Below are 26,324 nucleotides of genomic sequence, written 5' to 3' on the forward strand. Positions count from 1 at the left end.
AAATACTATGTTTTCGCACAAATACTATAAAAAGCAGAAATACTATAATTTAGCAGAAATACTATATTAGGCACAAATAGTATAAAAAGCAGAAATACTATATTAGGTACAAATCCTATAAAAAGCAGAAATACTATATTAGGCACAAATCCTATAAAAAGCAGAAATACTATATTAGGCACAAATAATATAAAAAGCAGAAATACTATAATTTAGCAGAAATACTATATTATGCACAAATCTTATGAAAAGCAGAAATAGTATGATTTAGCAGAAATACTGTATTTAGCACAAGTACCGAAAAGTACCAGAAATACTATGATTTAGCAGAATAGTAATAACTTACAAAATTACAAATATGGAGGCATATTGAAACAGAAATGCACAGAGGGACACACAAACACAGGCTCTAATCCAGTCAACCAGTCTAACTATATTCAATTTAAATCCTACAATGACATGCTGCCAAATAAGGGCAGGGTCCTCTCTCTCCCACTAAACACACACACACACACACACACACACACACACACACACACACACACACACAGACAGACACAGAGGGAGAGAGCTGCCGAATTTAAATCCACCAATCAGAGTGGCTGTTTACGTTTTCCCGCCAAAACAGGTGCATCTTTTTACACACGCAGCACAGAGAGGCACAGGATTATTGCAGCCTATTTCTCATAGTGAGGACTCCCCACAAACAAATGACCATAATTTCCTAACCGTAGGGGCTAGAACGGTCATTCTTAAACCGTTTTGTTCAGAAGAGAGGGGGGAATCTTCCAGTGTTAACAATTTATCATTAAAATGTGAATTTTTAGAGATATACGACATGGATGACTTGTTGACTTAGAAGCCACGAATTCCCCAATATGCAAATTTGAATGCCTGAGGCCACATATATGATTGGCTGCCTGGGAAGCCATGCAGGCCCTGATTTGTGGATTTGAATTCCTCAGCCCTCAGATATGATTGGCTGGCTTAGAAGCCATGAAGGCCCCAATATGCAAATTTGAATGCCTCAGGACACATATATGATTGGCTGGGAAACCGTGCAGGCCCTGATTTGAAAATTTGAATGTCTAAGTCCTCACAGAGGATTGGCTGCCTGGGGACCTGGCAGAAATATATAGAAATACTATGATTAAGCATAAATACTACATTTAGTAGAAATACTATGTTTTAGCAAAAATACTATAAAAAGCAGAAATACTATAATTTAGCAGAAATACTATATTAAGCACAAATCCTATAAAAAGCAGAAATACTATATTAAGCACAAATTCTATAAAAAGCAGAAATACTATATTAAGCACAAATTCTATAAAAAGCAGAAATACTATATTAAGCACAAATCCTATTAAAAGCAGAAATACTATATTAAGCACAAATCCTATGAAAAGCAGAAATAGTATGATTAAGCATAAATACTACATTTAGCAGAAATACTATATTAAGCACAAATCTTATAAAAAGCAGAAATACTATATTAAGCACAAATCCTATAAAAGCAGAAATAGTATATTAAGCACAAATCTTATAAAATAGCAGAAATAGTATGATTTAGCACAATAGTAATAAGTTAAACAGAAAAATTGGAAAAGCAAAATGGACAGCTGAAAAAATGCTGAACATGCTGAGGTTCCCTCAAATATACTAGTTAAATGACAAAAATCTGAAAAAAAATTTATGACAGCCACACAATTACAAATATGCACACATGAGGAAACACACATGCACAGAGAGACACACACACAAGATCCAATTCAGTCAAACAGTCTAAATATATTGAATTTGAATCTTACAATGAGATCATCCCATTAAAAGGCTTTCTCTCTCTCTCTCTCTCTGTCACACACACACACAAACACACACACGCACACACACACGCACACACAAACACACACAGACAGACACAGAGGGAGAGAGCTGCCGAATTTAAATCCACCAATCCGAGTGGCTGTTTTCGTTTTCCCGCCAAAAAAGGTGCATCTTTTTACACAGCACAGAGAGGCACAGGATTATTGCAGTCTATTTCTCATAGTGACGACTCCCCTCAAACAAATGACCATAATTTCCTAACCGTAGGGGCTAGAGCGGTCATTCTTACACCGTTTTGTTCAGAAGAGATGGGGGAATCTTCCAGTGTTTACAATTTATCATTAACATATGAATTTTTAGAGATATATGACATGGATGACTTATTGACTTAGAAGCCACGAATTCCCCAATATGCAAATTTGAATGGCTGAGGCCACATATATGATTGGCTGGCTGGGAAGCCGTGCAGGCCCTGATTTGTGGATTTGAATTTCTCAGCCCTGATATGATTGGCTGGCTTAGAAGCCATGAAGGCCCCAATATGCAAATTTGAATGCCTCAGGACACATATATGATTGGCTGGGAAGCCGTGCAGGCCCTGATTTGAAAATTCTAATGTCTCAGTCCTCACAGAGGATTGGCTGCCTGGGGACCTGGCAGAAATATATGGAAATACTATGATTAAGCATAAATACTACATTTAGTAGAAATACTATGTTTTAGCACAAATACTATAAAAAGCAGAAATACTATATTAAGCACAAATCCTATAAAAAGCAGAAATACTATATTAGGCACAAATAGTATAAAAAGCAGAAATACTATAATTTAGCAGAAATACTATGTTAGGCACAAATCCTATAAAAAGAATAAATACTATAATTTAGCAGAAATACTATATTAGTCACAAATCTTATGAAAAGCAGAAATAGTATGATTTAGCAGAAATACTGTATTTAGCACAAGTACCGAAAAGTACCAGAAATACTATGATTTAGCAGAATAGTAATAACTTACAAAATTACAAATATGGAGGCATATTGAAACAGAAATGCACAGAGGGACACACAAACACAGGCTCTAATCCAGTCAACCAGTCTAACTATATTCAATTTAAATCCTACAATGACATGCTGCCAAATAAGGGCAGGGTCCTCTCTCTCCCACTAAACACACACACACACACACACACACACACACACACACACACACACACACACACACACACACACAGACAGACACAGAGGGAGAGAGCTGCCGAATTTAAATCCACCAATCAGAGTGGCTGTTTACGTTTTCCCGCCAAAACAGGTGCATCTTTTTACACACGCAGCACAGAGAGGCACAGGATTATTGCAGCCTATTTCTCATAGTGAGGACTCCCCACAAACAAATGACCATAATTTCCTAACCGTAGGGGCTAGAACGGTCATTCTTAAACCGTTTTGTTCAGAAGAGATGGGGGAATCTTCCAGTGTTAACAATTTATCATTAAAATGTGAATTTTTAGAGATATACGACATGGATGACTTGTTGACTTAGAAGCCACGAATTCCCCAATATGCAAATTTGAATGCCTGAGGCCACATATATGATTGGCTGGCTGGGAAGCCGTGCAGGCCCTGATTTGTGGATTTGAATTCCTCAGCCCTCAGATATGATTGGCTGGCTTAGAAGCCATGAAGGCCCCAATATGCAAATTTGAATGCCTCAGGACACATATATGATTGGCTGGGAAACCGTGCAGGCCCTGATTTGAAAATTTGAATGTCTAAGTCCTCACAGAGGATTGGCTGCCTGGGGACCTGGCAGAAATATATAGAAATACTATGATTAAGCATAAATACTACATTTAGTAGAAATACTATGTTTTAGCACAAATACTATAAAAAGCAGAAATACTATAATTTAGCAGAAATACTATATTAAGCACAAATCCTATAAAAAGCAGAAATAGGATGATTAAGCATAAACACTACATTTAGTAGAAATACTATGTTTGAGCAAAAATCCTATAAAAAGCAGAAATACTATATTAGGCACAAATCCCATAAAAAGCAGAAATAGTATGATTAAGCATAAATACTACATTTAGTAGAAATACTATGTTTTAGCACAAATAGTATAAAAAGCAGAAATACTGTAATTTAGCAGAAATACTATATTAGGCACAAATCTTATAAAATAGCAGAAATACTATGATTTAGCACAATAGTAATAAGTTAAACAGAAAAATTGGAAAAGCAAAATGGACAGCTGAAAAAATGATGAACATGCTGAGGGTCCCTCAAATATACTTGTTAAATGAAAAAATCAGCAAAAAAATGCACAGGGAGAGAGAAGTAAGTTTCTAGGTCAGCCTGGGAGCTGCTAAATTTGAATCCACCAATCAGAGAGCCTGTGTACTTTTTCCCGCCAAAACATGTGCATCTTTTTACACACGCAGCACAGAGAGGCACAGGATTATTGCAGCCTATTTCTCATAGTGAGGATTCCCCTCAAACAAATGACCATAATTTCCAAACCGTAGGGGCTAGAGCGGTCATTCTTACACCGTTTTGTTCAGAAGAGATGGGGGAATCTTCCAGTGTTTACAATTTATCATTAAAATATGAATTATTAAAGATATTTGACTTCTAATGCACCATAACTGAGTAGAGCGAAGCAAAAACTGGCTTGACTTGCCCTCAAACAACGCTTTGTAACTCAAAATCTATTTGGAGTATCGATATCATTCTTTCACCGTAAGAGACAGCAGGCTTTGGTGAACAGTCATGGAAATTTTCAGGTCTCTGTGGAAATCCAACAAAAAGTTATGACGAGAGAAATAAGTGGTTCATTTCCAGGGTTTGAAATTTGAAGAAATCTGAGCGACGGACGAATTTCCTACCCTCAAACAAGTCCAACTCATTTCAGAACGGTAATACGTGAGAAAGAAATTCTTGAATTGTGAGCGTCACGAGTGTCTGAAGATATACCGGGACAAGCCTCATGTCTTAACTTTGCTTCGTTAAGGAGATATGACGATTCGAATATGCCTCTCATTACAGAAATGCAGCGGTGATTTTGAACAAACTCTCCATTGACTTTATATGGAGAGTTTTCCGACATTGTGTTGGTCTGAGGAGATTTGCGAAAGTTCTATGAATACCACAATAATGATAGTGACATTTTCGGAAACCCAGCAAAAATACCTATGTTTTGATGTATAATTTGTGGAAGTTGAGTGAAGATTGAGCAAGTAGCAAGAAGTTGTTCGGACATGAAGAGAAGACTGCAAAACCTTCAGTGGCACACTGGAAGCCAAGTGCATAGCAACCATAACAACGCATGTATTTTGTGAAAAATCACAATTTTGCAACTGAAAACTTTAAGAGGCATAAAGGTAAAACGGTAAAAGATTTGAAAAAGCTGAATCATACCTGAATAGCCCAATAATTTGAGAACATTTTAAAGTTTGAATGGTTGTTCTACGTGAAAATATGAGGAAGTAGTTAAGTTTCAGAAACAAGCAAATTTTAGCAGAATTGCAGAAGTTTCCCATTCATTTCAATGGGACAAATTTAGCTTAATATTTCAAAAAGTATAATAGTGAAAAATACCAAAAGACATAGCAGGAATTAGCAGAAATAGCAGAATATTTTAAAATTTGAACGGTGAAAATCGGCTGAAAATTGTGGAAGTAGTTAAGTGCCAAAAAGTGTACGGAAGTCCCAAGAGGAACTCAATAGTGTGGATGCTTAAGCATCCACACAATAATAAATCCGAGCAATAGTAATAAGTGTGCCTTCGCATAGGCACACTTAATGAAAGGTGGTGGATTGGACAGATGCAGGTCGATGTGTAAAAATAACTCAGTTGTTTGGTGGTGGCTATGGCGGAGCTTCCACAGAGGCCAGCAGGTGGATGAGGGAAGGGGAGGCAGGAGGAGAGCCCCGAGGCAGCCGCCAGTCCAAGTGTCAGGTGAACTGAACTTCAGGTAAGAAGTTATGACCTGCAGTCTATCTGGGTCAGATATAAACCAAGTTTAGGTGGAGTTTATTTTTGTTGTGCTGACTTTTTACAGTCAGTTACAATAACTCATTCTGCGTACTAGCTAGACGGGTGCTATCATGTTACTGATAGTGAACTTTATTTTATTCATAAGGTTGGTTCGTAGAGTTGCCAACCGTCCCGTAAAAAACCGGAATTGTCCCGTATTTAGAGAAAATATTATGCGTTTCGTACTGAGGTGAAAAGGAACACAGTTTGTCCCGGACTTCAGCTAGAATGGAAAAAGACACAAAGCTGGAGTTATTCTACGTCTTTACACTGCAGCTGCCTCTACTTCTCACGTTATCTCCCCCTGCCTCTCTGTTGCTACTTCAATCATGAAAATGATCAATGATCAGTTGATCGATATTTCTGACGAAAGTCCCGTCTCTCTTGTTTGTTTATTGCCCACTTTGCGCCAGAAAGAGGAAATCAGGGGATAAACAACAGCAGCACATTTAAGCTTGATAAGCTGTTGTTAGAATTTATTTCATATTAATTTATGGTATCAGCTGATGTTTGCTGGAGCCACAGCTGTAAAGCTGCTGGTCATGGTATCAGTTTGGTTATCATTACCTCATCTTCTTTTCTCCTAATTTCTATTATTGCTGTTATTAAGGAGGAAGACAGGATAAAAGACATGCTGTGGAAGAGAGACAGAGGTTAATAACAGATATGATTCAATGCAGAGGTCTATTAACACATAGTGAGTGAGAAAGGTGACTGGAAAGGAAATACTCAGTGTATCGTGGGAATCCCCCAGCAGTCTACACCTATTGCAGCATAACTAAGGGAGGATTCAGGGTCACCTGGTCCAGCCCTAACTATATGCTTTAGCAAAAAGGAAAGTTTTAAGCCTAATCTTAAAAGTAGAGATAGTGTCTGTCTCCCGAATCCAAACTGGAAGCTGGTTCCACAGAAGAGGGGCCTGAAAACTGAAGGCTCTCCCTCCCATTCTACTTTTAAATACTCTAGGAACAACAAGTAGGCCTGCAGAGCGAGAGCGGAGCGCTCTAATAGGGTGATATGGTACTACAAGGTCATTAAGATAAGATGGGGCCTGATTATTTAAGACCTTGTATGTGAGGAGCAGGATTTTGAATTCTGGATTTAACAGGAAGCCAATGAAGGGAAACCAATACAGGAGAAATATACACTCTCTTTCTAGTCCCTGTCAGGACTCATGTTGACTTTTTGTCAGTCTGGCTACAGTGCTGAATGGAAGCCTAGGGTTGTTCTTATTTTCTTCAATCTCTGATGAATAATACGATGTTGTAGCTTTCAGGAGGGCCTAATTCTAAAGCAATAAACTATTTCTCTAGGATTAAAAATGGTCTTACACATTTGTGACAGGCCATTTCCTCTCTGGCTTTGAATTTGACTGCTTTAGACTACATGTTTGAGAATTACCAGGTAGTCAAGTACTTCTGTTAGAGTAGCATTCAGGTAGCTGCTCTGCTCTGTGTTGATACAGGGCACTGAAAATTATAACAGTAGGTGAACTAGAAAATGGCGGGTGAATGCCGTGTAGTGGAAATCTACTTCAGAAAACAGCTAAAAAGCTGAACTATCTGCTGAAAAGAGGTGAGAAAGCTGAAGGGTCACGGGTAGGAGTTAAACCAGCGCTGCCTACGGCCAGGGTACCTGCTTATCCCAGCGAGCTAAATGTGTGCAAAAGAAGCTGAAGTGTGAGAGTAATGACTGCAAATGTAGGCTCTATGACCGGTAATGAGAAAAAACTAGATGATATGTTCAACAGAATGAAGATATGTGCATTGTCACTGGTACTGAATAAATTAAGTGCTCTAAACCTAAGCACTAAAAAAAGACTGGCCTATTCACTTGAATTGTTTAAGCTCATCTTACATTTTCTTCAATTTAAGTTAGGTCAACTTATTTTTCACCAACCTCAATGCATATTAAGTACCTGCTACTTAAAAAAATAATTTAAGTTTCTTAAATGTTACATTGAGTATTTTGGTCTAAAAAAACAAAAAAATGTGATGTCCACATATGTGGACGCCAGGTCCTAGGAGGTTAAGACGGAAGTTTCTTCCCCCAATCATTTAGGTTGGGGAATGGGTCCTAACTGTCATCTGCGCTTATGCGCTGAAAATATTTCAGAGTACCAGTTCTTCTAGATGTCCCTGCGTGGGGTGCTTGAGGGTTCTTCACCTGGGGACTCTGTCCTAGAGGGAGACTTCAGTGGGTAATCTGTAGGGGGCATGATTAGGAGAAACAGCTCACCTGATCTGCACCAGAGTTGTGAAGTGTTATCGGACTTTTGTGCAAACAACAATTTGTCCATAATGAATAATATGTTTGAACATAATGGTCTCCATAAGTGCAACAACCACTAGGACATCCTGGGTCGCAGGTTACGAATCTATTTTGTAATCATATCATCAGATCTGGGGCTGTATGTTCTGAATACCCAGGTGAAGTGGGAGGCTCAGCTGGTCAATTGATCAGGATGCACTCGGAACAGCGAAGGACACCGTGGGACTTTGGAGGCAGTTGAGGCCAACCGAAATCTCTTGTGTGGAAAGAGTTTGAGGCCATGTAAAAAAAAAAAAAACATCCAGACTTCCTCAGAGCAAATCTGCCTCAATCATATGTTACATATATTTAAACATAATCACATGTTTTTGCCTATTTTTGCTGTTTGTATGTCATAAGTCCTGCTGATGGATTGACCAGTAGGGCTGTCTTTTATGTGTCTGTTTAACCTCAAATAAGTTTGCTGTTTGAAGGCACAGTAATGTGAAATACAAACTTCCCCTAAATGGGTTAAACCTAAAGTAATTATCCTATTCTTAAACTGTAACAACTAAAAATAACAGAAATGAATGTATCTCCAGCTGCCTCCCTCTTCCCGCTCCACCACAATCACCCACACATGCAGGGCCTTGGAGTAGGGGTATGTCACCAGGGTGCAGAGGAGGCTACCCCCCCCGTCCCCTTCTGGCTGCCTCTGCCTCAATTTTATCCCACAACTTAGACATTCACATTACTCACACCCTCATTACACATACATATAGGATCTTGGGGGTGGGCACGATACACGGAGTCCAAAGTACCATCAGGGTGTACACCCCACCCCTGGCATCGTTACCCACCTCTCAATTTTAAATACACGTAGACATTGAGGGCTAGCAGGAGGGACCATGCGCTTACCTGCTGCTCTCTGGCAGGTAGCTCCAAGCCCTCCTGGGTTTTAAATGCACCTTAGAACACACATGCATCAACATTACAATGAGCGGGTGGAGGGAGGTTTGGAGTCTTCTCTCACCCCCGTTCTCTGCGACCTGCTGGAGCAGGGGGGCTAGGACTAGGAGGAGGAGTTGGCCGTCCGACTGCGGTCTGGAGTGTGGAGCCTTCCTGCTGCTGCGGAGTCGGGGCGGTCTGCCTCCCCCCACCACAGGGAAAAGGGAAACACCACCTGGGTCTGGGTGCAGTTCCCCCCTCCAGGGGCGGGGGCACCTAGACCCGGTTTGTAGAGTACGCTTGGGGAGTGTGATCGTGTGTACAACGTCTCTTTATGTCTGTCTCCACGTTGGTTGAGTGTGGAGTAAGTGCATATGAGAGCATGAGGGTGGGAATGGATGTTTGTATCTGTGTGTGCCTGTATGTCTGTGTCTATATGTCAGGTTGGGTGTCAGGCGCCACCTCTCTGGGGACATCTCAGGCCCTCCAAGGTTTGGAGGCCTATCTCCCCCTACCACCACTTCCCCTGCCAGTGGCGGACCCTCTCAGACATCGGTGCGTGGGCGTCCAGGTACACGCCGGCTCACTCCTTGGCGGCCGCTTATCGGGGCCTGGAGCCTGGGGCTTGCTCGGGCCACTTCGGAGGTGGGGTGCCCCCGGCCTCTCGGCCTGGGGCTCGGTCACTCAGGCGCAGCTGGCTGCCGGCGGAGCTCACGGGCGCGTCACTGCAACTCCCCCTGGCTTCTGCTCCGCGGCTGCTGAGTGAGCCCTCATCTGGGACTCTCCTCAGCTCTTTCCGGGACAGTGGCGCAGCTGCCCCTCTGTTGGTCTTCCTTGGTCTCTTGTGTTCTGGGGGCCTCTGGATGTCTGGAGTTTTGATCTCCTCCACACCTGCTTCACGCCCTGGAGGACGGGGCTGTGGCCCCCCCACACCCTCTAGCAGATTATTACATGAAGGAACCTTTTAAAAAACAAAAAACAAGCGCGTCCATGCTCACAGGTGTACACACGGGTGATCACACCCACAAACTACACCCTTTTTGGCTCCTACCTCAAAGCACACTGTGTTCTGTTGATCTTATGTGCTGCACAATAATGTTTAACATTTAGTATTTACTGTCATATTCCCATATATCATTGTGATGTTGTTTATTCTATCACTCTTGTTCTCTTCTGCTTGCTTTCTTTTTTCTTTCTCAGCAGGTGACCCAGGTGATTGATATATGCATTTTTTTTTCTCTGCCCGTTCTGTTGGTTTTTGTCTTTTGCCCTTCTCCCCGTCCCTCTTCTCAGCTGTTTCTCTTTCCCTCTTTCTTTCTCCCCTTCTTTCCCCCAGTCAAGTCTGTCCCGTATTCAGTAAGTGAAAATAAAATAAACAACAAAAGGTGAATCAAATGGACCATTAAGGCAAGGCTGGGATGGTCAGTTTGGTAAAGTAAATCCGTTGGGCATCTTTCTTTGCCTTTAGACAACAATTCTGATGCAAAAGAGCCAAACAGGACAGGCCAAAAGAAAAAAGAAAAAAAAAAAGAAAAAAAAAAAAAGAAAGAAATATAAGGAGTGAAAGTAAAATACTCAAGGAAAGTACAAATAACGGAAAATTCTATTCAAGTGTTTTAATGATTTATTAACACATTATAGCCCAAATTTTAATAATATGTCTGCATTAAGTGCATAGTAATTACATAAATTGCAAAAAAGTGCAATAAACTACAAAAAAATTGAAAATCGTTTTTTGCTTTTTTAACATATATTTCTAGTTAGAGAAATTTAAGAGGCTTATCCCTCAAAACTGTAAATACAAAAAAGTTGCACAAACTAGTTTCCCACCAAAGGAAATTTATTTTAAGTGTCTTCATAGTTTTATTTTTGAAATACACCAATTTTCATATACTGCTGGAAAAACAAAAAAATATATTATAGTGCAAATTTGCAAAATAACAGCATATGCATCAAAATAAAATATTTCCAGCAGTGCAATATGAGTCCTCAGCATCCCAGAAACGACACAGAAAGTCATAAAGTCAAACATAACGTTTAAAAACACAAGTATAGGCTCATAAGGCCAAGATGGTAAAAAACTACATTTCCGCAAAATGACGTCACTTCCGGTTTCAGGCAGGTCATGCCAGACATGCAATAGTTCACGCTGATGGACGTAGGAAGTGTTACAAACAGCTGATTGGATCGGCAAAGCGTTTTTCTGGAATATTGTGTTTTTGTTTTTGCAAGTGCTTTTTATGCAGTTTTTGCAAAGCTATATGTGGAAGGAAACTTTGACCTAGGACAAGCTGATGGCATAAGATGTAAGTACAACTCCTCCGGTTTCATATGCAAAAAAAATTATTGCGCTAGCTTACGTGGTTGCAGTGCTACCGGGATTTAAAAATAGTTACACAAAATGGAGTGTGTCCGCTCCGACCGGCTTTAAAGGTTTAATACCATATGTCCCACCTCATACTTGCATCGTATAGTAAATATTTTTTTATTTTGTAAATTTTTGTCACGATGTGGTATGGACTCAAGCGCAGATGTGGCAGCTAAAATACAGTTCCTTTTATTTGTACACAACACCAGGTGCGAGTATATACAAGTGAGAGGGCAAGGGGAATCCAGGGCTCAGGGAAATCCGGGAAAGGAGCTCTTCACACATGAGGAATCCAAGGAACACAGCACACCAACAACTTAGCACACCCAGGGCTCCAAGGGAAAAGGAATTCCGAGGTTACTCAATAGTCCAGAGATGAGACGTTTCTAGCCACTGCCTTAAGTAGTGGATGCTGGTTAGGCGATAAGCCACAGGTGTGTGATTATCCACAGGTGCGAGAGCCAGGGGCGGGGAGCCCAAAATGAGCTCCGCCCCAGCTTGAGAGAGAGGGAAAGGTAAACAAGAAACATATGTAGCCAACATGAGTAAGCCGGATAGACACGGGGACCATGGTAGTACCCCCCCCCCCCCCGCCCCCTCAACGGGAGCCTCCCAGTGACCCACCAGGCTTACCAGGGTGCAGACGGTGGAACTCCCGTAGCAAACCTTTAGCCCATGGTAGTTGAGGTGGGGCTGTTGTGTGCGTATTCTATCCACGATAGGTGTTAATAATAATAATAATAATGGATTGGATTTATATAGCGCTTTTCAAGGCACCCAAAGCGCTTTACAATACCACTATTCATTCACTCTCACATTCATACACTGGTGGAGGCAAGCCACAGTTGTAGCCACAGCTGCCCTGGGGCAGACTGACAGAAGCGAGGCTGCCATATCGCGCCATCGGCCCCTCTGGCCAACACCAGTAGGCAGTAGGGTAAAGTGTCTTGCCCAGGGACACAACGACCAGGACAGAGAGCCCAGGGATCGAACCGGCGACCTTCCGGTTACAGATGCGATTCCCAACCCCCTGAGCCATGGTCGCCCCTACTCCAGGTGGATTGATTGTGAGAAACAACGCAGCAAAGAGCCGCCTCCAACTCCTGGTTGGTCCGTTCCGATTGTCCATTGCTCTGGGGATGAAAACCAGACGACAAACTAACCTTGGCCCCCAGGGTGGTACAGAACTCCCTCCAAACACAAGAAGTGAATTGAGGCCCCCTGTCTGAGACTATATCCTCAGGAATGCCATGGAGGCTGAACACGTGAGTAGTGAGCAATCGGGCGGCCTCCAAGGCGGTCGGGAGCTGAGGAGAGAAACGAAGTGAGCAGCTTTGGAAAACTATTGCAGTGTTACCTGAGGAGGGCGGCAACCCAGTGATGAAATCGAGGGAGATATGAGACCACGGCCGGCCCGGCGTGGACAGCGTTAGCAGTAGCCCGGACGGTGGATGGTGAGAGAGCTTGTTATGGGCACACGTGGTGCAGGCTTTGACATATTCAGTAGCATCTTTTATTAGCGTGGGCCACCAGAAATACCGCTGCAGAAAGGTGATGGTGCAGTGAATCCTGGGATGGCAGGTGAGACAAGTGGCATGGCCCCACTGAAGAACCCGTGACCGGACGGATGTGGGAACAAAGAGCCAACCTCGCAGGCCGGTACCAGGTTGGGGTTCAGTCTTGAGCCTTACGGACCATGGCCTCAATCTCCCTGGAGACTGCTCCAATCACGCTGGAGGTGGGAAGAATGGGTCCGGGATCCGAATCCTCTTCGACGGTGGTGAATTGTTGAGAAAGAGCGTCGGGCTTGACGTTTCGGAAGCCCGGCCTTTAGGTGATGAAGAAACTGAGTTAAACTGAGTAAAGAACAGAGCCCACCTTGCCTGACGAGAGTAAATACTGTAAACATACAGTATTTACACAGATCCTCAGTGTAATACACACAAACACACACAGATCCTCAGTGTAATACACACAAACACACACACAGATCCTCAGTGTAATACACACAAACACACAAACAGATCCTCAGTGTAATACACACAAACACACACAGATCCTCAGTGTAATACACACAAACACACACACAGATCCTCAGTGTAATACACACAAACACACACACAGATCCTCAGTGTAATACACACAAACACACACACAGATCCTCAGTGTAATACACACAAAAACACACACAGATCCTCAGTGTAATACACACAAACACACACACAGATCCTCAGTGTAATACACACAAACACACACAGATCCTCAGTGTAATACACACAAACACACACAGATCCTCAGTGTAATACACACAAACACACACACAGATCCTCAGTGTAATACACACAAACACACACAGATCCTCAGTGTAATACACACAAACACACACAGATCCTCAGTGTAATACACACAAACACACACACAGATCCTCAGTGTAATACACACAAACACACACAGATCCTCAGTGTAATACACACAAACACACACACAGATCCTCAGTATAATACACACAAACACACACAGATCCTCAGTGTAATACATACAAACACACACAGATCCTCAGTGTAATACACACAAACACACACAGATCCTCAGTGTAATACACACAAACACACAAACAGATCCTCAGTGTAATACACACAAACACACACAGATCCTCAGTGTAATACACACAAACAAACACAGATCCTCAGTGTAATACACGCAAACACACACACAGATCCTCAGTGTAATACACACAAACACACACAGATACTCAGTGTAATACACACAAGCACACACACACAGATCCTCAGTGTAATACACACAAACACACACACAGATACTCAGTGTAATACACACAAACACACACAGATCCTCAGTGTAATACACACAAACACAGACACAGATCCTCAGTGTAATACACACAAACACACACAGATACTCAGTGTAATACACACAAACACACACACACAGATCCTCAGTGTAATACACACAAACAAACACACAGATCCTCAGTCTAATACACACAAACACACACAGATACTCAGTGTAATACACACAAACACACACACAGATCCTCAGTGTAATACACACAAACACACACACAGATACTCAGTGTAATACACACAAACACACAAACACACACACAGATCCTCAGTGTAATACACACAAACACACACAGATCCTCAGTGTAATACACACAAACACACAAACACACACAGATCCTCAGTGTAATACACACAAACACACACACAGATCCTCAGTGTAATACACACAAACACACACACACAGATCCTCAGTGTAATACACACAAACACACACACAGATCCTCAGTGTAATACACACAAACACACACACAGATCCTCAGTGTAATACACACAAACACACACAGATCCTCAGTGTAATACACACAAACACACACAGATCCTCAGTGTAATACACACAAACACACACAGATCCTCAGTGTAATACACACACACACACACAGATCCTCAGTGTAATACACACACACACACACACACAGATCCTCAGTGTAATACACACAAACACACACACAGATCCTCAGTGTAATACACACAAACACACACACAGATCCTCAGTGTAATACACACAAACACAAACAGATCCTCAGTGTAATACACACAAACACACACACAGATCCTCAGTGTAATACACACAAACACACACAGATCCTCAGTGTAATACACACAAACACACACAGATCCTCAGTGTAATACACACAAACACACACACAGATCCTCAGTGTAATACACACAAACACACACAGATCCTCAGTGTAATACACACAAACACACACAGATCCTCAGTGTAATACACACAAACACACACAGATCCTCTGTGTAATACACACAAACACAAACAGATCCTCAGTGTAATACACACAAACACACACAGATCCTCAGTGTAATACACACAAACACACACACAGATCCTCAGTGTAATACACACAAACACACACACAGATCCTCAGTGTAATACACGCAAACACACACAAAGATACTCAGTGTAATACACGCAAACACACACAAAGATACTCAGTTTAATACACACACACACACACACACACACACACACACACACACAGATCCTCAGTGTAATACACACAAACACACACACAGATCCTCAGTGTAATACACACAAACACACACACAGATCCTCAGTGTAATACACACAAACACACACAGATCCTCAGTGTAATACACACAAACACACACAGATCCTCAGTGTAATACACACAAACACACACACAGATCCTCAGTGTAATACACACAAACACACACACAGATCCTCAGTGTAATACACACAAACACACACAGATCCTCAGTGTAATACACACAAACACACACAGATCCTCAGTGTAATACACACAAACACACACAGATCCTCAGTGTAACACACGCAAACACACACACAGATCCTCAGTGTAACACACACAAACACACACACACAGATCCTCAGTGTAATACACGCAAACACACACACAGATCCTCAGTGTAATACACGCAAACACACACAAAGATACTCAGTGTAATACACACAAACACACACACAGATCCTAAGTGTAATACACACAAACACACACACAGATCCTGAGTTTAATACACACAAACACACACAGATCCTCAGTGTAATACACACAAACACACACAGATCCTCAGTGTAATACACACAAACACACACACAGATCCTCAGTGTAATACACACAAACACACAAACACAGATCCTCAGTGTAATACACACAAACACACACAGATCCTCAGTGTAATACACACAAACACACACACACAGATCCTCAGTGTAATACACACAAACACACACACAGATCCTCAGTGTAATACACACAAACACACAAACACAGATCCTCAGTGTAATAAACACAAACACACACAGATCCTCAGTGTAATACACACAAACACACACACACAGATCCTCAGTGTAATACACACAAACACACACAGATCCTCAGTGTAATACACACAAACACACACAGATCCTCAGTGTAATACACACAAACACACACAGATCCTCAGTGTAATACACACAAACACACACACAGATCCTCAGTGTAATACACACAAACACACACAGATCCTCAGTGTAATACACACAAACACACACAGATCCTCAGTGTAATACACACAAACACACACACAGATCCTCAGTGTAATACACACAAACACACACAGATCCTCAGTGTAATACACACAAACACACAAACAGATCCTCAGTGTAATACACACAAACACACACAGATCCTCAGTGTAATACACACAAACAAACACAGATCCTCAGTGTAATACACGCAAACACACACACAGATCCTCAGTGTAATACACACAAACACACACAGATACTCAGTGTAATACACACAAGCACACACACACAGATCCTCAGTGTAATACACACAAACACACACACAGATACTCAGTGTAATACACACAAACACACACAGATCCTCAGTGTAATACACACAAACACAGACACAGATCCTCAGTGTAATACACACAAACACACACAGATACTCAGTGTAATACACACAAACACACACACACAGATCCTCAGTGTAATACACACAAACAAACACACAGATCCTCAGTCTAATACACACAAACACACACAGATACTCAGTGTAATACACACAAACACACACACAGATCCTCAGTGTAATACACACAAACACACACACAGATACTCAGTGTAATACACACAAACACACACACAGATCCTCAGTGTAATACACACAAACACACACAGATCCTCAGTGTAATACACACAAACACACACACAGATCCTCAGTGTAATACACACAAACACACACAGATCCTCAGTGTAATACACACAAACACACACACAGATCCTCAGTGTAATACACACAAACACACACACACAGATCCTCAGTGTAATACACACAAACACACACAGATCCTCAGTGTAATACACACAAACACACACACAGATCCTCAGTGTAATACACACAAACACACACAGATCCTCAGTGTAATACACACAAACACACACAGATCCTCAGTGTAATACACACAAACACACACAGATCCTCAGTGTAATACACACACACACACACAGATCCTCAGTGTAATACACACACACACACACACACAGATCCTCAGTGTAATACACACAAACACACACACAGATCCTCAGTGTAATACACACAAACACACACACAGATCCTCAGTGTAATACACACAAACACAAACAGATCCTCAGTGTAATACACACAAACACACACACAGATCCTCAGTGTAATACACACAAACACACACAGATCCTCAGTGTAATACACACAAACACACACAGATCCTCAGTGTAATACACACAAACACACACACAGATCCTCAGTGTAATACACACAAACACACACAGATCCTCAGTGTAATACACACAAACACACACAGATCCTCAGTGTAATACACACAAACACACACAGATCCTCAGTGTAATACACACAAACACAAACAGATCCTCTGTGTAATACACACAAACACAAACAGATCCTCAGTGTAATACACACAAACACACACAGATCCTCAGTGTAATACACACAAACACACACACAGATCCTCAGTGTAATACACACAAACACACACACAGATCCTCAGTGTAATACACGCAAACACACACAAAGATACTCAGTGTAATACACGCAAACACACACAAAGATACTCAGTTTAATACACACACACACACACACACACACACACACACACAGATCCTCAGTGTAATACACACAAACACACACACAGATCCTCAGTGTAATACACACAAACACACACACAGATCCTCAGTGTAATACACACAAACACACACAGATCCTCAGTGTAATACACACAAACACACACACAGATCCTCAGTGTAATACACACAAACACACACACAGATCCTCAGTGTAATACACACAAACACACACAGATCCTCAGTGTAATACACACAAACACACACAGATCCTCAGTGTAATACACACAAACACACACAGATCCTCAGTGTAACACACGCAAACACACACACAGATCCTCAGTGTAATACACACAAACACACACACACAGATCCTCAGTGTAATACACGCAAACACACACACAGATCCTCAGTGTAATACACGCAAACACACACAAAGATACTCAGTGTAATACACACAAACACACACACAGATCCTAAGTGTAATACACACAAACACACACACAGATCCTGAGTGTAATACACACAAACACAAACACAGATCCTCAGTGTAATACACACAAACACACACAGATCCTCAGTGTAATACACACAAACACAAACACAGATCCTCAGTGTAATACACACAAACACACACACACAGATCCTCAGTGTAATACACACAAACACACACACAGATCCTCAGTGTAATACACACAAACACACACACAGATCCTCAGTGTAATACACTCAAACACACACACACAGATCCTCAGTGTAATACACACAAACACACACACACACAGAGCCTCAGTGTAATACACACAAACACACACACAGATCCTCAGTGTAATACACACAAACACACACACACAGATCCTCAGTGTAATACACACAAACACACACACAGATCCTCAGTGTAATACACAAAAACACACACAAAGATACTCAGTGTAATACACGCAAACACACACTAAGATACTCAGTGTAATACACACAAACACACACACAGATCCTAAGTGTAATACACGCAAACACACACACAGATCCTCAGTGTAATACACGCAAACACACACACAGATCCTCAGTGTAATACACGCAAACACACACACAGATACTCAGTGTAATACACGCAAACACACACAAAGATACTCAGTGTAATACACGCAAACACACACAAAGTTACTCAGTGTAATACACACAAACACACACACAGATCCTGAGTTTAATACACACACACACACACAAAGACACACACACAGATCCTCAGTGTAATACACACAAACACACACACAGATCCTCAGTGTAATACACGCAAACACACACAAAGATCCTCAGTGTAATACACACAAACACACACACAGATCCTGAGTTTAATACACACACACACACACACACACACACACACACACACACACACAGATCCTCAGTGTAATACACACAAACACACACACACAGATCCTCAGTGTAATACACACAAACACACACAGATCCCTAGTGTAATACACACAAACACACACACACAGATCCTCAGTGTAATACACACAAACACACACACAGATCCTCAGTGTAATACACACAAACACACACAGATCCTCAGTGTAATACACACAAACACACACAGATCTTCAGTGTAATACACACAAACACACACAGATCCTCAGTGTAATACACACAAACACACACACAGATCCTCAGTGTAATACACACAAACACACACAGATCCTCAGTGTAATACACACAAACACACACACAGATCCTCAGTGTAATACACACAAACACACACACAGATCCTCAGTGTAATACACACAAACACACACAGATCCTCAGTGTAATACACACAAACACACACACACACAGATCCTCAGTGTAATACACACAAACACACACACAGATCCTCAGTGTAATACACACAAACACACACACAGATCCTCAGTATAATACACACAAACACACACACAGATCCTCAGTGTAATACACACAAACACACACACAGATACTTAGTGTAATACACACAAACACACACACAGATCCTCAGTGTAGTACACACAAACACACACAGATCCTCAGTGTAGTACACACAAACACACACAGATCCTCAGTGTAATACACACAAACACACACAGATCCTCAGTGTAATACACACAAACACACACACAGATCCTCAGTGTAATACACACAAACACACACACAGATCCTCAGTGTAATACACACAAACACACACAGATCCTCAGTGTAATACACACAAACACACACAGATCCTCAGTGTAATACACACAAACACACACACAGATCCTCAGTGTAATACACACAAACACACACACAGATCCTCAGTGTAATACACACAAACACACACACAGATCCTCAGTGTAATACACACAAACACACACACAGATCCTCAGTGTAATACACACAAACACACACACAGATCCTCAGTGTAATACACACAAACACACACAGATCCCTAGTGTAATACACACAAACACACACACAGATCCTCAGTGTAATACACACAAACACACACACAGATCCTCAGTGTAATACACACAAACACACACACACAGATCCTCAGTGTAATACACACAAACACACACACAGATCCTCAGTGTAATACACACAAACACACACACAGATCCTCAGTGTAATACACACAAACACACACACACAGATCCTCAGTGTAATACACACAAACACACAAACACAGATCCTCAGTGTAATACACACAAACACACACACAGATCCTCAGTGTAATACACACAAACACACACACACAGATCCTCAGTGTAATACACACAAACACACACAGATCCTCAGTGTAATACACACAAACACACACACAGATCCTCAGTGTAATACACACAAACACACACACAGATCCTCAGTGTAATACACACAAACACACACACAGATCCTCAGTGTAATACACACAAACACACACAGATCCTCAGTGTAATACACACAAACACACACACAGATCCTCAGTGTAATACACACAAACACACACACAGATCCTCAGTGTAATACACACAAACACACACAGATCCTCAGTGTAATACACACAAACACACACACAGATCCTCAGTGTAATACACACAAACACACACAGATCCTCAGTGTAATACACGCAAACACACACAGATCCTCAGTGTAATACACGCAAACACACACAGATCCTCAGTGTAATACACACAAACACACACACAGATCCTCAGTGTAATACACACAAACACACACAGATCCTCAGTGTAATACACACAAACACACACAGATCTTCAGTGTAATACACACAAAGACACACAGATCCTCAGTGTAATACACAGAAACACACACACAGATCCTCAGTGTAATACACACAAACACACACAGATCCTCAGTGTAATACACACAAACACACACACAGATCCTCAGTGTAATACACGCAAACACACACACAGATCCTCAGTGTAATACACGCAAACACACACAAAGATACTCAGTGTAATACACACAAACACACACAGATACTCAGTGTAATACACACAAACACACACACAGATCCTCAGTGTAATACACACAAACACACACACACAGATCCTCAGTGTAATACACACAAACACACACACAGATCCTCAGTGTAATACACACAAACACACACACAGATCCTCAGTGTAATACACACAAACACACACACAGATCCTCAGTGTAATACACACAAACACACACACAGATACTTAGTGTAATACACACAAACACACACAGATCCTCAGTGTAATACACACAAACACACACAGATCCTCAGTGTAATACACACAAACACACACACAGATCCTCAGTGTAATACACACAAACACACACACAGATACTTAGTGTAATACACACAAACACACACACAGATCCTCAGTGTAATACACACAAACACACACAGATCCTCAGTGTAGTACACACAAACACACACAGATCCTCAGTGTAATACACACAAACACACACACAGATCCTCAGTGTAATACACACAAACACACACACAGATCCTCAGTGTAATACACACAAACACACACAGATCCTCAGTGTAATACACACAAACACACACACAGATCCTCAGTGTAATACACACAAACACACACAGATCCTCAGTGTAATACACACAAACACACACAGATCCTCAGTGTAATACACACAAACACACACAGATCCTCAGTATAATACACACAAACACACACACAGATCCTCAGTGTAATACACACAAACACACACACAGATCCTCAGTGTAATACACACAAACACACACACACAGATGCTCAGTGTAATACACACAAACACACACACACACACAGATCCTCAGTGTAATACACACAAACACACACACAGATCCTCAGTGTAATACACACAAACACACACACAGATCCTCAGTGTAATACACACAAACACACACACAGATACTCAGTGTAATACACACAAACACACACAGATCCTCAGTGTAATACACACAAACACACACACAGATCCTCAGTGTAATACACACAAACACACACAGATCCTCAGTGTAATACACACAAACACACACACAGATCCTCAGTGTAATACACACAAACACACACACACAGATCCTCAGTGTAATACACACAAACACACACACAGATCCTCAGTGTAATACACGCAAACACACACAAAGATACTCAGTGTAATACACGCAAACACACACTAAGATACTCAGTGTAATACACACAAACACACACACAGATCCTAAGTGTAATACACGCAAACACACACACAGATCCTCAGTGTAATACACGCAAACACACACACAGATCCTCAGTGTAATACACGCAAACACACACACAGATACTCAGTGTAATACACGCAAACACACACAAAGATACTCAGTGTAATACACACAAACACACACAAAGATACTCAGTGTAATACACACAAACACACACACAGATCCTGAGTTTAATACACACACACACACACACACACACACACACACACACAGATCCTCAGTGTAATACACACAAACACACACACAGATCCTCAGTGTAATACACACAAACACACACACAGATCCTCAGTGTAATACACGCAAACACACACAAAGATACTCAGTGTAATACACACAAACACACACAAAGATACTCAGTGTAATACACACAAACACACACACAGATCCTGAGTTTAATACACACACACACACACACACACACACAAACACACACACAGATCCTCAGTGTAATACACACAAACACACACACAGATCCTCAGTGTAATACACACAAACACACACAGATCCTCAGTGTAATACACACAAACACACACAGATCCTCAGTGTAATACACACAAACACACACAGATCCTCAGTATAATACACACAAACACACACACAGATCCTCAGTGTAATACACACAAACACACACACAGATACTCAGTGTAATACACACAAACACACACAGATCCTCAGTGTAATACACACAAACACACACACAGATCCTCAGTGTAATACACACACACACACACACACAGATCCTCAGTGTAATACACACAAACACACACACAGATCCTCAGTGTAATACACACACACACACACACACACAGATCCTCAGTGTAATACACACAAACACACACACAGATCCTCAGTGTAATACACACAAACACACACACAGATCCTCAGTGTAATACACACAAACACACACACAGATCCTCAGTGTAATACACACAAACACACACAGATCTTCAGTGTAATACACACAAACACACACAGATCCTCAGTGTAATACACACAAACACACACACAGATCCTCAGTGTAATACACACAAACACACACAGATCCTCAGTGTAATACACACAAACACACACACAGATCCTCAGTGTAATACACACACACACACACACACACACACAGATCCTCAGTGTAATACACACAAACACACACACAGATCCTCAGTGTAATACACACAAACACACACACAGATCCTCAGTGTAATACACACAAACACACACAGATCCTCAGTGTAATACACACAAACACACACACACAGATCCTCAGTGTAATACACACAAACACACACACAGATCCTCAGTGTAATACACACAAACACACACACAGATCCTCAGTGTAATACACACAAACACACACAGATCCTCAGTGTAATACACACAAACACACACACAGATCCTCAGTGTAATACACACAAACACACACAGATCCTCAGTGTAATACACACAAACACACACACAGATCCTCAGTGTAATACACACAAACACACACAGATCTTCAGTGTAATACACACAAACACACACACAGATCCTCAGTGTAATACACACAAACACACACAGATCTTCAGTGTAATACACACAAACACACACACAGATCCTCAGTGTAATACACACAAACACACACACAGATCCTCAGTGTAATACACACAAACACACACAGATCCTCAGTGTAATACACACAAACACACACACAGATCCTCAGTGTAATACACACAAACACACACACAGATACTCAGTGTAATACACACAAACACACACACAGATCCTCAGTGTAATACACACAAACACACACACAGATACTCAGTGTAATACACACAAACACACACACACAGATGCTCAGTGTAATACACACAAACACACACACAGATCCTCAGTGTAATACACACAAACACACACACAGATCCTCAGTGTAATACACACAAACACACACACAGATCCTCAGTGTAATACACACAAACACACACAGATCCTCAGTGTAATACACACAAACACACACAGATCCTCAGTGTAATACACACAAACACACACACAGATCCTCAGTGTAATACACACAAACACACACACAGATCCTCAGTGTAATACACACAAACACACACACAGATCCTCAGTGTAATACACACAAACACACACAAAGATACTCAGTGTAATACACGCAAACACACACTAAGATACTCAGTGTAATACACACAAACACACACACAGATCCTAAGTGTAATACACACAAACACACACACAGATCCTCAGTGTAATACACACAAACACACACACAGATCCTCAGTGTAATACACGCAAACACACACACAGATACTCAGTGTAATACACGCAAACACACACAAAGATACTCAGTGTAATACACACAAACACACACAAAGATACTCAGTGTAATACACACAAACACACACACAGATCCTGAGTTTAATACACACACACACACACACACACACACAGATCCTCAGTGTAATACACACAAACACACACACAGATCCTCAGTGTAATACACACAAACACACACACAGATCCTCAGTGTAATACACGCAAACACACACAAAGATACTCAGTGTAATACACACAAACACACACAAAGATACTCAGTGTAATACACACAAACACACACACAGATCCTGAGTTTAATACACACACACACACACACACACACACACACACAGATCCTCAGTGTAATACACACAAACACACACAAAGATCCTCAGTGTAATACACACAAACACACACACAGATCCTCAGTGTAATACACACAAACACACACAGATCCTCAGTGTAATACACACAAACACACACAGATCCTCAGTGTAATACACACAAACACACACAGATCCTCAGTATAATACACACAAACACACACACAGATCCTCAGTGTAATACACACAAACACACACACAGATCCTCAGTGTAATACACACAAACACACACAGATCCTCAGTGTAATACACACAAACACACACAGATCCTCAGTGTAATACACACAAACACACACACAGATCCTCAGTGTAATACACACACACACACACACAGATCCTCAGTGTAATACACACACACACACACACAGATCCTCAGTGTAATACACACAAACACACACACAGATCCTCAGTGTAATACACACAAACACACACACAGATCCTCAGTGTAATACACACACACACACACACACACAGATCCTCAGTGTAATACACACAAACACACACACAGATCCTCAGTGTAATACACACAAACACACACACAGATCCTCAGTGTAATACACACAAACACACACAGATCTTCAGTGTAATACACACAAACACACACACAGATCCTCAGTGTAATACACACAAACACACACAGATCCTCAGTGTAATACACACAAACACACACACAGATCCTCAGTGTAATACACACAAACACACACAGATCCTCAGTGTAATACACACAAACACACACAGATCCTCAGTGTAATACACACAAACACACACACAG

At 41.3% G+C, this 26,324-nt stretch overlaps 1 protein-coding gene across 1 annotated transcript in view; it reads left to right on the plus strand.

The window, feature by feature from the left end:
* The first annotated feature begins 13,130 nt into the window (after positions 1 to 13,130).
* LOC146661463 (disks large homolog 4-like) overlaps positions 13,131 to 26,324 on the plus strand; it is a 96,420-nt gene continuing 83,226 nt past the window's right edge. The window contains exon 1 of the mRNA XM_085419468.1: positions 13,131 to 13,221. Within this exon, the coding sequence (XP_085275594.1) occupies positions 13,131 to 13,221 (91 nt within the window). The remainder of the gene's footprint in view (positions 13,222 to 26,324) is intronic.

The sequence above is a fragment of the Rhamphochromis longiceps genome, linkage group LG9 (assembly GCF_057381845.1).
Source record: "Rhamphochromis longiceps isolate RC_006_pf linkage group LG9, R_longiceps_female_GT1.1, whole genome shotgun sequence".
NCBI classification, from domain to species: domain Eukaryota; kingdom Metazoa; phylum Chordata; class Actinopteri; order Cichliformes; family Cichlidae; genus Rhamphochromis; species Rhamphochromis longiceps.